Source organism: Microtus oregoni, unplaced genomic scaffold (assembly GCF_018167655.1).
Source record: "Microtus oregoni isolate MIOR12 unplaced genomic scaffold, Mior012 000002F_ref0000024, whole genome shotgun sequence".
Classification (NCBI taxonomy): domain Eukaryota; kingdom Metazoa; phylum Chordata; class Mammalia; order Rodentia; family Cricetidae; genus Microtus; species Microtus oregoni.
The window spans coordinates 55,508,896-55,523,029 of NW_024543061.1; the positions used below are offsets into that span (position 1 = coordinate 55,508,896).

The 14,134-nt window shown below is 46.3% G+C and overlaps 1 protein-coding gene and 1 pseudogene across 4 annotated transcripts in view; one reads left to right on the forward strand and one right to left on the reverse strand.

Annotated features, from left to right (window-relative positions):
- Positions 1–14,134, forward strand: part of Atg7 (autophagy related 7) — a 214,003-nt gene that overhangs the window by 35,213 nt on the left and 164,656 nt on the right. For 3 of the 4 annotated variants that reach the window (XM_041680156.1, XM_041680146.1, XM_041680165.1), the window contains exons 6-7: positions 3,006–3,122; positions 4,674–4,823. In XM_041680156.1, coding sequence (XP_041536090.1) covers positions 3,006–3,122; positions 4,674–4,823 — 267 coding nt within the window. Of the gene's footprint in view, positions 1–3,005; positions 3,123–4,673; positions 4,824–10,054; positions 10,094–14,134 lie in introns of those variants that run through there. The other variant, XM_041680175.1, reaches the window with a different exon arrangement.
- On the reverse strand, positions 11,513–11,851 carry LOC121466487 (annotated as a pseudogene).

The window sequence follows — 14,134 nt, forward strand, 5'->3', positions numbered from 1 at the left end:
AACACTGCCTGGCCCATTAGTTCTAGCCTCTTATTGGCTAACTCTCACACCTTGCTTTAACCCATATCTAATAATCCGTGGCTTACTGGGAAAGATTCAGCATGTCTGACTCTAGTGACTTCATGGCAGCTCTCTCATTGCCTTCTTCCCAGCATTCTGTTCTGTCTTCCCCACCTACCTATGTTCTGACCTATCAGGCTAAGCAGTTTTCTTTATTAATTAACCAATGAAACAACAGATAGATAGAAAACTTACCTACATCAAATGTTTTCATATAGATTTAAGTGTATACATTGGGAGAAAGGTACCAATTTAGTTATTTTTTAACAGCCTTGCTTCTCCAAATGTCCTCTGTGTCATTCCCTGCCAGGCACAGGAGAGGCTGGCAGGGTTTCTTCCTCAGGCAGCCCAAGGGCCATTACCTATGAGGGGCACATTTCCCAGTGAGTTATGGGAGGGGGATGGGGTGAGAGAGAGGATGTCAGGTTACCAGGTGCAGCTTGGATGTCAATCATTTATCTACTTATGAATTCCTTGGTAGGATGGATTTAATTGGTGCTAAAGGTTTGTTCCTTGATCATGAGTACCTTTATATACTAAGAATTCTTATTAATTAAGCATTAGTTCATTTTTTATACCAAGGATCCCAACTAACAGTTTTGACTTAATGAGAAAATAATATCAGTTTTTATTAAACTTTGAAGCAGCTTCCTAGAGTCAGTGGCTAACTGCCTTGCTTTCCCTTTTTGCAAAATGTTCTTAGCCAGGCTATACAAGTGTAACGGCGTAAATGAATGCAGATAGATTGTAAAAATATATACAGCTTTAATGGGGAAATAGACTTACAGAACCACCGTTCCTGTGGAGACCAGGAAAGCAGAAGCAGCGGCTGGGAGCCTTGCCAGATTTATAGGTAAACATTAGCCCGAGGCGAACACGCCCCCCTAAGGGGCGGGACTTATCCCTACATCTCCCCCTTTTGTCTAAATAAGACAGAACTAAACCAAATACAACTATATACAATAATAACAAATAATAAATATAACAAACAATATTGAGAACAAAAGTTTTGCTAAACATTCTATCTCAAGGAGTCTAAATAATGTAGAGAGTAACTACAATTATATAATCTTCAACTCCGTCAAAGATCTGAGAAGGGAATAAATATTACTTAACAAACAAGATATATCCAAAATGTGCAACAATTGACAGAGACAACTGACTACCTGGGCAATCACCCAAAGTCTCGTTTGCAATGTTGAGTCAACCAACTTTGGCTAAGGCCTAACATAACTGACATACCATTATTAAAGGCAAGGAACTTTCTTAGAACTATCCTACCCTGTCTTGGCAGGATAAGACAATCCTGTTTCATTGTCAGAAGTTGAGGTATGGGCTTTTCTTAACCCAAAGGCCATTTCTGCCAAGAAGACAAGCTCCCAGTGGAGTGTTTTTGGTGCTCAATGTTCTCTCCGGAGTAGAGTGGCGTTGCCAGGAGTAATTGTGTCCTTTAAACTCTTCAGACACAAAGGGCTTTATGTTTAATTTGTCCAAGATCCTTTGTACCCCGGGGGGAAAGTACAACTCTAAGAAAGCTTTGGCTTCTGGGGGTGACCTGATAAGCTGGCCGCGCAGGTGCGGTCCCCCATCTTGAATTGTTTAACCTTTCGCTGAAGGTCAGCTGTGACAAATCACTTAAGCACAGGGAAAGAGAGTGGGCTCCCAGGCTTTCAGTTCTCTTGTGTGCAGTTCTCAGGCCTCAGAGGGCGAGGCCCTTCATTAATTTCAGTTTGACAGTTTGCTTTGCTTTTATAAAAAGGGATTTTTTTTTTTAAGTTCTTCAGTCAGTGAACAAGATGGAGACTGATTTTTGGGCTCTCATCTGGAACTGTACTACATATACATTTGTATTTTAAAAGGCGTTGAGTGATTCCATTCTATAAAAACTCTGGAACAGTCATATCCACAGAGAATTTCTTGGTGTGTCCGAAGAGCAGTCAGGGTTCCCTGCCCTGTGGGCAGTCCAAGGTCCTTCCCCCTCCATCCAGGTCTAGGAAGGTGAGCATCCAAACAGGCTAGGCTCCCACAAAGCCAGTACATACAGTAGGATCAAAACCCAGTGCCATTGTCCTTGGCTTCTCAGCAGCCCTCATTGTCCACCATATTCAGAGAGTTCGGTTTTATCCTGTGCTTTTTCAGTAGGAGGGAGAGCATCTTTAATCTTAAGTCAATGTTTCCAGATCAGGACTTTGAATGTTGACATGGTAACACAGTGGAAATTCCACACTTCAAACACTGCTGCCCTAAAAATACTATATAAAATTTCATGCAGGCCGTGGAAATAAGACTTATATAACTCTGTCTAGGCTTAGGTCCCATTCACAGGGCATTTCAGGGTTCATATGTAAATTGTCTGAAATCTGCAAAATCTGAGCCTCCTCAAACACCAAGCTCTTGGGGAAGGTTCCCTCCAGGGTGCAGAGGAGAACAGATCAGCACCGCTTTCTCAGGACTGAACAGCATAGCTGTGTGTTTTGGTCGGGTCTCCATGAGAAGCCTGCTGGGTGTAAAATGGGACAAGAGGCTACTCCTAGGGTAGCTTCTTACTAAAGCACGCAGGGGTCAAGGGTTCAACTTCTGTTTCTGAGTGAGAAAGTCTGTTTACCAATATATGTGAGATATGGGCAGGAAGCCCAGGGTCCAGGCAGAAGTTCTGTGTTCTCCAGCAATCTCTGATGGAGATGATCGGGTATACTTATTGTGTGCGTTGGCTTTTAATGCGCCCGGCTCTTCCTGTGGTAGATTTTGAAGCTGGATCTTATGTAACCCAGGCTGGCCTCTAACTTACTGTGTAGCTCAGGATTTTTTTAAACTCTGTTCCTCCTGCCTTCACCTCTCAGGCATGCACCACTGCTCCTGGCTTAATATCTTACACTAATAGATGTGTGGTGCTTTGAGTTATAGGACCAGTGTTACAACTTTGTTCTGATTTGTGTTTCCCCTAGGACCTGAAGAAGTACCACTTCTACTATTGGTTTTGCTGTCCTGCCCTCTGCCTTCCTGAGAGCATCCCTCTAATCCAGGGGCCTGTGGGCTTGGATCAGAGGCTTTCACCAAAACAGGTATCAGCCAGTAAAACAAATGCAGGTAAAGTTGGGCTTAACTGTGAGAGCAGGTGTGTGGCTCACACCAAGCTGAGCATCAGCTCTCTGGCTGGAGCAAAGGCACCTGGGGAGCCCTGCAGATGGTGCGAGGGCTGTGTTTACCAAGTGCTGATAAGGTCAGTGTGGAGAGGAGGAGCCATTGTCCTCTAGGTGGCCCATGGAGATTTGTGAAATGCTAAAACCACAGGGAGGAATTGCAGGAACATTTTGAAAGACTGAGAATTTACGAAAGTGTGTTTTTCATTTTCAGTAGGGAAGACATAAAGCCACAGCCCTTCAGGAGAGTCTGAGAAACAAGCACAAGTCTCTGCACCCCCACCCCAGACCAAACGGACTTGCAGGTCTAGCTCTTTCCTTCAAGGAGGCCAATAGAGATCGGTCCCAAGAACAGTTACAATAATCAGGCTGGCAGAACACAGACCTAGCTGGAAAATTCTGATTGTTCTTAAGACCTTGACTGAGAGTCAAGATGATCTGAATTCCAGAAGCATGTCAATCAGTAAGATGCAGAATTCTGAAGCCGGCAAAGATGTAAAGGCAGGGTGGGTGTGGAGAGTGCTTTACTGCTCTTACCCAGGTCCCAATGCCAGCACCCACGTGGTAGCTTCAGGCAGCCAGAACTCCATCTCCAGGAGGACCAAGACCCGCCTCTGGCCTCGTGGTCGCTACATGCATGTGGTGTACAGACACACATACACAAAAGTACTTACTCATATACACGAAATAAAAATAAACCTTTAAAAAAAAAGATTTAAGCATTACTTTAGAACAAATGCGTGGTTGTAGTTTTCTGTAGCTAGTTTCCTAAGGAAAAAACCTAACTTAAGGCAGCACATTCTAGTTGAATGTTCATGTTTAAGGAGAAAAGAAGAAGCTTTCAGATCATCTCAGGAACTATTACCCAGGCTCATAACATGCTACTAAGAGGAAAAAACAATCATGAGTTCTGGACTGGAGAGGTGGCTCATTAGTTAAGAGTGCTTGTTGGTGCTACGGACCCAGGTTTGGCTCCTAGCCTCTCACAACTAACTCCAGCTTCAGGGGATCTGATGCCCTCTTCAGGCTTCCACAGGTACTGCAGGCACCTGATACACATTCACACACAAAAGCAAAACATAAAATAAAAATAAAAAATGAAAATTTTCAAGACAATGATTCTGCCCTCTGAGTGAATTTTAGGGCGTGTGGATTATATCAACAAAACTGTACAAGATAAAAGACAAGTTTTCTCACTGCTTGGCCTGCTGGTTCCTCACAGAACTCTTGGTTACCTCTGTAACACCGTTGACAGCTTAGGCAGCCACCATTCTGACCTACGAAGTACTGCCTTTGTGGCCCTGTGAAGGCATAACACAGGGAAAATGTTAGAGAAAAGTTAAGAACTGGTGTCAGTGAGCACTTGGGGAACTCAGTTTTTTCTAGCTAGCTGGCTTTGCGGTTCCTTGGATAGCTTTGGCCTTTAGCTCAGAACTCTTTCCTAGAGCGTGCCCTCACCTCCACTGTTTCCAGATGCAGGCCCTCGAGCGTGCCTACGATGACCTATGTCAAGCTGAAGGAGTCACCGCCCTGCCATACTTCTTAGTCAAGTACGATGACCACACCGTGCAGGTCTCCTTGCTCAAACACTACAGTGATTTCTTCCAAGGTCAAAGGACAAAGGTCAGAATCTATGGGTATCATTTTGTTAGGCAGTTTAAATTTTTGAAGTTTGCATTGTAATAGACCACTATCAAATTGAAGCTCATTTTCTTGACCCTTTACAGTGCATTCTAGAACACTTTCTTCTCTGTCCCCACTGTCCGCAGTTCGAGTCCTCCTTGGGATCTCTCTATCTCTCTCTTAGCTCGGTGGTATGACTGCTCCCTTCTGTTAGTGATGAAGAGATCCGTTTTCTCTCTAGAAATGCCCTGTGTTTGATTCCCAGACTCATCACTGATCTTGTCTGGAATCTTCTTGCTCCCATCTTGCATAATCCTGCTATGAAAGAGTCATCCTCAGACGGCTCATGCCACTCATTCAGTGAACAGAGCCTAGTGGGGCCTTCTTCTAACCCCCGTGCCTTTCTGCCCATCCTCTACTACCCTCCCCGTAAACCATTGCGCTAACTAAGCCTGCCCACTTTCATCCAGACTCTACATTCTATGCTATCCCCCAGTCAACTGCACCTAGATCCCTTTCTGTCTGCTTTCACTTGCAGTGTGTCCATCCTCCTGTGAGCATCCTACAACAGTCTCTGTCTTAGTGATGCTCTCCCACTGCAGAGCATTCCCACAGGGGTGGCCGGCCATGTGTGACCTCCCTCCACACAGTCCCTTTTTGTGCCATGTTAGACTGTTAACCAGGGCCTGTATTGATCAGTTGTTGTTTGTGGAGTGTGTAGCGCTTGTCTGAGGCCCTCAATCAAATTCTTTTGAATGACTAAGAGTATTGCAAATGTTTTCTTAAGTAGTAAGATATATTGCATTTGTATGCAATTTGAGCCACACATCAGGTTGTGAATTAAAATGATCTGAAGGTATTAGGAAGTTGTGAAATCAGGTGGAGTAATGTTAGTAAAATGTATGAGAGTTGAGAAAAGAGGCCCTTAACTGATGGTCAGTTTGACTCGAGAGCCCAGAGCCTTGTGAATGTTAAGCCAAGCTCCACACCCAGCCAGGACGTCTTTGTGTTAAAATCAACTGCACTCTCACTTTCTTTTTCAGAGGAAAAGTCCTCAAAGAATGAAGGTAGAACTTTTAAAATCCTTCTTTTGCCCAAGTGATAATAGGACAGATGTTGTGGTGGCTGCCAAATAGACCAGGCCTTTTGTAACTTCGAGTCCAGCCTGCTGCACAGCCCAGCTGATAGTCAGCAGGATCGTTCTAAAGCTGCCAATGGTATGGTTGAGTGCAGCAAACAGATGCCCCTGCCCCCAGCGTCACTTCACCAACAGCCATTTACAGAACACACTTCCACAGGGGCTTTCACAAGCCCCACACTACATCTGTGAAATGGGTGTTACAGTGTCTGCATTTCCTACAGGAAGAATAAGATACTGACGGTCACCTCGAGCCTATGGCCAGCTTCCTAGAACCTTGCACTTCCTGCCTTCCATCTCTATATTGCTCTGGTGCAGGCCATCTCTGCTTGACCCTGAAGTTCTAAATAGACCTGGATCTGATGCCAGTGCTGGCACCTGCTAGTTCTGTGGCCCCAAGGAAGCAGAGTGACTGCCTTGCCTTGGTATTTCTGTCAAATACCACAGAGCCTCTCTTTCCGTGATGTGGTGAAAACTAAACAAGCTGATGTGAACAAAATGATCAGCACAGAAGCAAGTTGTGATCACACTCATTTATAAGCCCAGCATTCGGGAGGCAGGGGCAGGTGGATCTGTGAGTTCTAGGCCAACCTGGTCTACAGAGCAAGTTCCAGGACAGCTGAGAAAGAGAGAATATGAATGTGGTGAATTATGGTGGGATGGTGGGAAACATACACACATGCACACACACACATGCACACATGTGCGCACGCATACACACACACACACACATGCACACACACACACACAGGCATACACACAATGCTGGGGATGGAACCCAGGGCCTCCTGCATGCAAGGTAAGCACTACGCCACTGAACCACAGCCCTGCTCATGGTTTATCTTTGTAAAGTTCTGGTTATGATGCACTCAATGATTTGAGCCACATATAGGTCATCTCCCGGCTGACAAGATGGCTCACTGGTTGAAGGTGCTTGTCACCCAAGCCTGGAGACCTGGGCTCGATCTCTGGAACCCAAGCAAAAGTGGAAAGAGAGGACCAACTCTATAGAGTTGGCTTTGAACTCCATATACACCATAGTGCGCATGCGCTTCACACACACAACTATCATAAGAGTAATAATAATAATAATAGCTAGTGCAAGCACGGTGTGTCAGTGTGCTGTGCTCGCTGTGCTTCTGCGTGTGCTTAATCTCCAGCTTCAGCTCGCTACCGCCATTGCAAAGCTTCACAGTTCTTTAGCCACTGATTTTAAGTTTTGAGATTTTTATTTTATTTTCAAGGGAAAGTATTGATACATAGCTCAGGATGACCTGGACCCTGAGAGTCTCTCCTGCCTCAGCCTCCCAAGTGCTGGGATTGTGAGCCTGTGCCACCATACTCAGCTTTGTGTTGTATTTGAAGTAAATTATTATGTTTTCTTATAACCTTTTCTGTGCATTATTTGTAACAGAAATTATACCATATTCTGTTTGATTGCAGCCTTTTAGAACGATATCATGCTCCATACCCCTTTTTAGAAGGTGTATAATATCTTTACTGTTTTTGACTCTCATACTTCGTTACTGTCAGATTTTTTAAAAATTATTTTACTGGTGTTTAGCCGTATGTATATCTGTGTGAGGGTACTGGATCCTAGAGTTACTGACAGTTGTGAGCTGCCATATGGGTGCTGGGAATTGAACCTGGGTCCTCTAGAAGAGCAGTCAGTGCTCTTAACCGCTGAGCCCTCTCTCCAACCCCTGTTCAGATTTTGTTTTGTTTTGTTTTTGTTCTTTAAGACAGGGTTTCTTTTATAGCCCTGACTGTCCTGGAACTTGCCCTGTAGACCAGACTGGTCTCAAACTCACAGAGATCTGATCTCCCTGCCTCTGCCTTCCGAGTGCTGGGATTAAGACATGCACCACCACCATCCAGTGATATTGTTTGTTTGTTTTTGTTTTTCAAGACAGGGTTTCTATGTAGCTTTGGGACCTGTCCTGGAACTCTGTCTATAGACCAGGCGCCCTCGAACTCACAGAGATCTGCCTGTCTCTGCCTCCCAAGTGCTGGGATTATGGCATGTGCCAACCACCACCCAGTAGGTGATTTTTTTTAATATATGAATTATTCCTTCCCAACTCACCTGCATCTTGAGTTTTCTCTAAAGAAAAGCTCTTTAGATAAAGAAATACTAAATTGAAGAGAGAAATGCTTAGATATTTTTAATTTTGTGTGTGTGTGTGTGTCTTTGTCTGTGTGTGAAAGAGAAAGAGAGAGAAGGGGGTGTACAGCTTTCAAGAGTCGGTTCTCTTCTCACACCTTGAATTCTGGGAAACAAATCCAGATCACCAAGTGCACATAGTTGTCCAGGAAGCATCTTATCGTCTGATCCAGCTCACCATCCTGGAGCATTTTATGGTTTGTAGTCTGTGGTGTGCTGGTTAGTGTCTTAACAGCTGGTCCTTAAGGAGGACTCACCAGATTTTGTAGTGTTTACTCATTTCCTCTGCACTGGGATTCTTACCATGGATTATTTAAAATACATAGGTGAAGTCACAGAACCCTGAGTGGAGGAGAGACAGCCAGGGTTGGCTGTCCCGAGCCTATGGGAGCCATGTCCAGATCACTAATGCTAGTGATCACTGCCACACACTGCTGCTTGCTTCCCCAGCTTCACATGATCTACGTTCTTACACACTTGGCAGGCTCAGAAATGGCCCCCATTTAAGTTCTTATTTCCTGCAAGAAGCGCTGATTTCAGCTGGGCAGAGTTGGCTCCTCAGTGGCACTGAATTGCTATGCAATACTGTCCACTTCCAAGTCAGTTCTTGTGAGGACCTGGGAGCAGCCAGTAGCGGCATCCTGCTGCCTGTCCCTGGAGAAAGCGTTGCTCATCTTCCTCCGGCACAGTACTGAGGGGTAGAAAATGCTTCATAATTACAGCAGGTTCTCCTGTGGCTCCTGGGCTTCTGTCTGCTGCTAGCGGGACCTGCTCTTCACTTAGCTACCATTTAGTGTTAGGTAATTCTTTGTGTCTTTGTTCAAGACCGTGACCTTGGAGTGCACTTGAGACGCGCGTTTTCTTCCCCGTGCTTTTAAAAAGGAGTCTTTGTCCATTGCCTGGGACGTCAAGTTTTTGAGAGTTGGAAGTAGCCATTTGTATGGGACCCTCACAGGAAAACCCTCCGACTGAAGATGGCCAGCTTGACTGTTTTGCCCTCTTTTTCCTCCTGTTATAGTTTTCTGCAAATTGCTCCATGGACAGTTGCCAGATCCCAGCTGCGCCACTTCACCGAGCTGCATGCTCTCAGCAAAGCAGAAAGGAACACACATTTATAAACCTTGAAGCAGCCTTCCTTTTCAATTCTGTTCTGCTGCTGTGTCATAAAGGAAGTGAATCTGCCGAGTTCATGCAGTCACTTTGTGGCAAAGCCAGGTTTAGAACCCAGAACTCCTAGTCAGTCTTCATTTCTGTTATTAAGCTGGTTCACCTGCCCTCACTACCCCAGATAACTTCTCCTGAGACCAGGGCTCCAAATTAGCTGCCGAAGCACCAGGAGACTTTGGAGTCGCTTTCAAATCCTCAAAGGAAGATTAAATGATACTTAATACTTAGCCCCTTGTCAAATGGGCTCTGTCATCTCCTGTGTGGTGCATGTCTGCCCCCTGCATGCCTTCTCCATAGGAGAACTCTCCTCGCCTTTTAAGCCTGATGCCCGTTTGTGGGTGCTTGGCAGATGTTCCTGTTTAGCTAATCACCCCTGCTCTATATGTCTCATCCTAGGTCAGGGTGTTCTAAGAAATTGATTCCTGTTCATTTCTGCTCAAAGGTTTCTTATTCCCTCCTACCCAGAAGTGCTCGTCTTCTCTGAGGCTGGGCGTCTGCTGCGGCATGGAGTGTAATGTTCTTAGCTGATAGAATGTAGATAGCATTTGGGTTCAACTCTGCGTTTGTGGATGATAAAACTTGAGACCCAGGGAGTGTTGATCAGTTGGCCCTTGTGCCCTTATTTTTTTTTTTTCTACCTATTATAAAAGGACCTTGAAACTGAAGATGGAGGTGGTCTGTGGTGACAGTCTGAACTGGAATAGGATGTGGGGAGGTGACTGCAGCAAGGGGTGTCTGCGGTGTTGCTATGGTTACTGCTTCTTGGGTGATAGCCCCGTTCTCAGTCTGTGCTGCATGCAGGTGAGAATCGCTGGAGAGATGGGAAAATTAAGCTCAGATGTTGTCAGTTACCAAAGGTCACCCAAGAGTAAGCCATGTCGGACCTTCTGCACAGCTGACATTTTTTTTTTTCCTGAAGCCATGTTTGACAGTTGACTTAGATTTCTAGAGGAATGTCATTTTCTGAGTTGATACGGAGGCTCTTTCTAAACACCTCTCGGGTGCTCTTAGACCCTGTGGGACTGAGCTTCACTGGGCTCTGCTGTTCTGGGCCCTAGCTGTGATTCCTTTTTTTTTTTTCTATGATGTCATCAAAAATTCTCCACATCTGAAGAGAGGCCTTTGAGAGGAAACAAATCAGCACTTTTTCTTCTCTCTCCCCCTTTCCTCCCTCCCCCCCTTTCCTTCCTTCCTTGTTCCTTTTTTCTGAGTTTCTGCCTTCCCACTCCTCCCTCCCTTCCCTCCCTTCCTCCTTCCTTTTTAACACTAGAGATAGAGATTGGGCCACTAAGTCCAAGCTGGCTCCGATCTCCCTGTGTAGCTAAGAATGACCTTTAACTTCAATCCTCCTGCCTCCACCTGAGGGCTAGGGTTTCTACTCTGGTTTAGGTGCTGCAGATTGAACCCCCAGGGCTGCTTGTATGCTAGCCGAGCACCTGACAGCACACACTGTCCCAACCCCTCAAAAACCTTTCCATTTGCAGACGAGGGGAAAACTTTCTCTGGGTCTTGAAACCAGTTAGGTGTGGAGTTAGCAGGCACCTGCTGACAGTGGCCGGTGCTCTTCTGCTGTGTAAGCCCAAGTGTAAGTCATTCTGCTGCCACAATAAGAGTGAAGCCACCCCCCCACCCCCACCCCACCCCACCCCCACCCCCCGCTGCATAAAGGGGAACATTAAAAAGGGGACGTCAGAGAGTGGCAGGAGGCCGGAGCAGAGGAGCCCAGGGAGATGCCTGAAATTCAGATCTAGTTCTCTGGCTTGCCAGCCCTCACCCCATCCTCGTCTGGAGAATTCCAGGGCTAAAACTGACACAGAGCAAATGCTGAGAGGGAAGGAAATGGATCTTGAGGATGTGGGGCTGCTGTTCTGGATGGGAACTTCTTAGCACTCAGAGCCTCCCCCGACCAGCTGCTCCAGGACCAGATACTAGGAGCAAGGTGGGTGGTGTAGCAGGCCTGGAGAAGTTAACTGGTTCAGTTGTCTGCAGCCACCAGGTGCGGAGCAGCAGGGGCTGTGCTAGATGCCAGGATGGGAAAGGAGTCTAGCACGCTGCTGCAATCTCAGGTCCTCCTGCCTCATCATCCTCTTTCTGCGCCCTTCTTCATATTATCAGATTTTCTAAAATCAGGAATGTCTTACAATCATTGTATAGATTGGATATGTTGGTTCTTTTTTCTCAAGATACATAAAAAGGTTTTATTTGCAGGGGAGCAGAGATTTAATCAAACAAGGCAAATCCCTTGTCATCTTCCGACTCCTCAGACTCCTCCTCCTCCTCTGCTGCAGCAGGGGCAGAACCAGCAGCAGGAGCTGCAGAGCCAGAGGTGGCAGAAACAGCCACAGCCCCACCAGCAGGCACACTGGCAGGTTTGCCAACAACCTGGGCGATAACATCCTCAATGTTTTTCCATTCAGCTCACAGATGACCGTGTTGAGCCGGTCATCGTCCGCCTCGATGCCCACATGCCCATGCTGTCTAATATCTTTTTAATGTCTTTGACGCTAGGAGAGGAGTTGCCCCCAAGGGCAGCAAGCAGATAGAGGCGATGTAGCGCATGTCTGCTTCTGCTGACCGGCCTCACGCTTGCACAACCTCGTCAGCATCAGGCTACAGCGAAAGGAAGGTTCCTCCTTTTCCTCTACCCAGTTTGATATCATGATTGCTTCATCACATATGGTCCTTGAGTGAAGAATACAGAGTGGTCCAGGAAATAATCAGTTACAGTAAGGAAAAAGCTGCGTTGAACCACTTTCTAAGCAAGCGCTCTTTTTCTTAGACTCTATAAAGCATTAGCGCTGAAGTGATTGTGCGTAAGAAAGTCTGGGTGTCTGCCGAGCACATAGGTACTCTCTCTACAGAGATGGGGGATCAGATGGGGTGTGCGCCTGAGTGCAGCCAGCTTCCAGGCAGCCGTGATGTCCATGGGTAGCATGCGTCCATCCTTTCTAGAAACTGCTACACACTGTTGAGCAGTGGTCTTCAGCTGTTGTTAGAACCACCTGGAGACCCAGCAATGGCGCTGAGGATGCACTCAGCACTAGAGTGCTGTTGTAACACACGTGCAGCCCCGGCTTCTATCGCTAGCACCAAAGCTCACTGCTGCAGCCGAGTCCCAGGTTGATCAGAACCTCTGGACTTGGAGCCCCACAAGTGACTAAGTATAGTGTGAGAAAAGCAGAGTCATGGCGGGGTGAGGGGAGCGCTGCTGTTGAAGCCTGGTGGCTGTGGGTACACCCCAGGTTCCTCTGAGAAGAGGACCAAGTGCCCCAGAGACATGGATGCTCCTGGCTGGCACACCATAGTGAGCAGCATGGGAAGCCACAGGGCCAGTCAGGGATTTTGAGGACGAGAAGAAGCCCCATGAGTTTATTTCGTTTTTATCTCTTGGCTCCAAGGCTACCCTCTCTAGTGCGTCCCAAATTTAAGTTCACAGACCGGAGCAAGTGCATCAGAATTACCGAGAAGTTGATGGAGATGTGGGTCACTGAGTACCCTTGGAGGCCGTGGGCACCCCCGCTGCTGTTAATAGCACAGGTGCACGCCAGGCTTCGCGTGCTCAGGTCATCACAGTAAAGATCCACAGCAGCCCCGCTAGGTGGGGGCTGTGATTTTCCTCACAGTTCACATAGGACCAGCAAGGCCTGCAGGATTGAATGCTTGGCTTTGACTGCTCGTGTGGTAAGAGGCAGGGCTCAGCATGGCTTTGATAGCTGTGTTCATAAAAGTTCTCTGTATGAGGACAATATTTTATCTCTTTGGAGAGAACTTATTTGTAAGTAGACACACATCTATCTATTTGCCCTGAAGACTTGAAGATACTGCTAGAAAAGACTTCAAAAATTAAGGAGTTAGGCCAGGTGGTGGCGGCGCATGCCTTTAATATTAGCACTCAGGAAGCAGAGGCAGGCAGATGGATCTCTGGGAGTTCGAGGCCAGTCTGCTCTACAAGAGCTAGTTCCAGGACAGCAGGGCTATTACACAGAAAAACCCTGTCTTGAAAAACAAAAACAAACAAACAAAATCAGAGAGTTTTACATAATCAAGAAATAATTACAGAGGATAGCTGTGAACTCATGTTAGTTAGATGTTGGTAATAGTGAATTTCATTTTCTGAGGTTGAGGATAGATGACAATGGACCTGTCTTCCAGCAGCATAAGAAAGGCTTGTGCATCTCTGCCATAGAACACCATTCAGCCACTGTAGCAATGGCTGCAGAACTCTTGCAGGCCAGGAGGAGCTCAGGTATGATGAGAGACAGAAATTTGTATTCATGGCATGATTCCACTTCTGTTTAGAAGTCATAATACAAATGTATTTATGTAAAGAATAATTAGGAGTGATGTCTTAGCTAGGATTTCTATTGCTGCAGCAGAGACCACACCCAAAGCAATGGAGAAGAAATGGTTTATTCTATCTTACAGTTGTAAACTATCAGGAGGGCAAGTGAAGGCAGCAGCCTGGAGGAACGGAGTCAGAGCCACGGAGGAGTGCTGCTTACTGACTTGCGTCCTTGGCTTGCTGGGTTTCCTTTCTTACATATGCCAGGGGTGACACTGCCATCACTGGGCTGGGCCCACCTCAGCCTACCCACACCAGTTATTAATCAATAATATATACTATGGATTTGCCTATGGGAAATTTATAGAGGCATTTTAATTCCTCTCTCCAGACAACACTAACTTTTGTCAAGTTGGCAAGGGGAGCAGGGCCCAACTAGGACATTAGTTACACAGGAAGATGTGGGCAGGGGATTCTTTAGCTGTTGCTTCAGCTTCCGTGTTGGCTTACACTGCACTAAGCACGGTAGGGAATAAATGCATAAAGCTTCTGGGCTAATT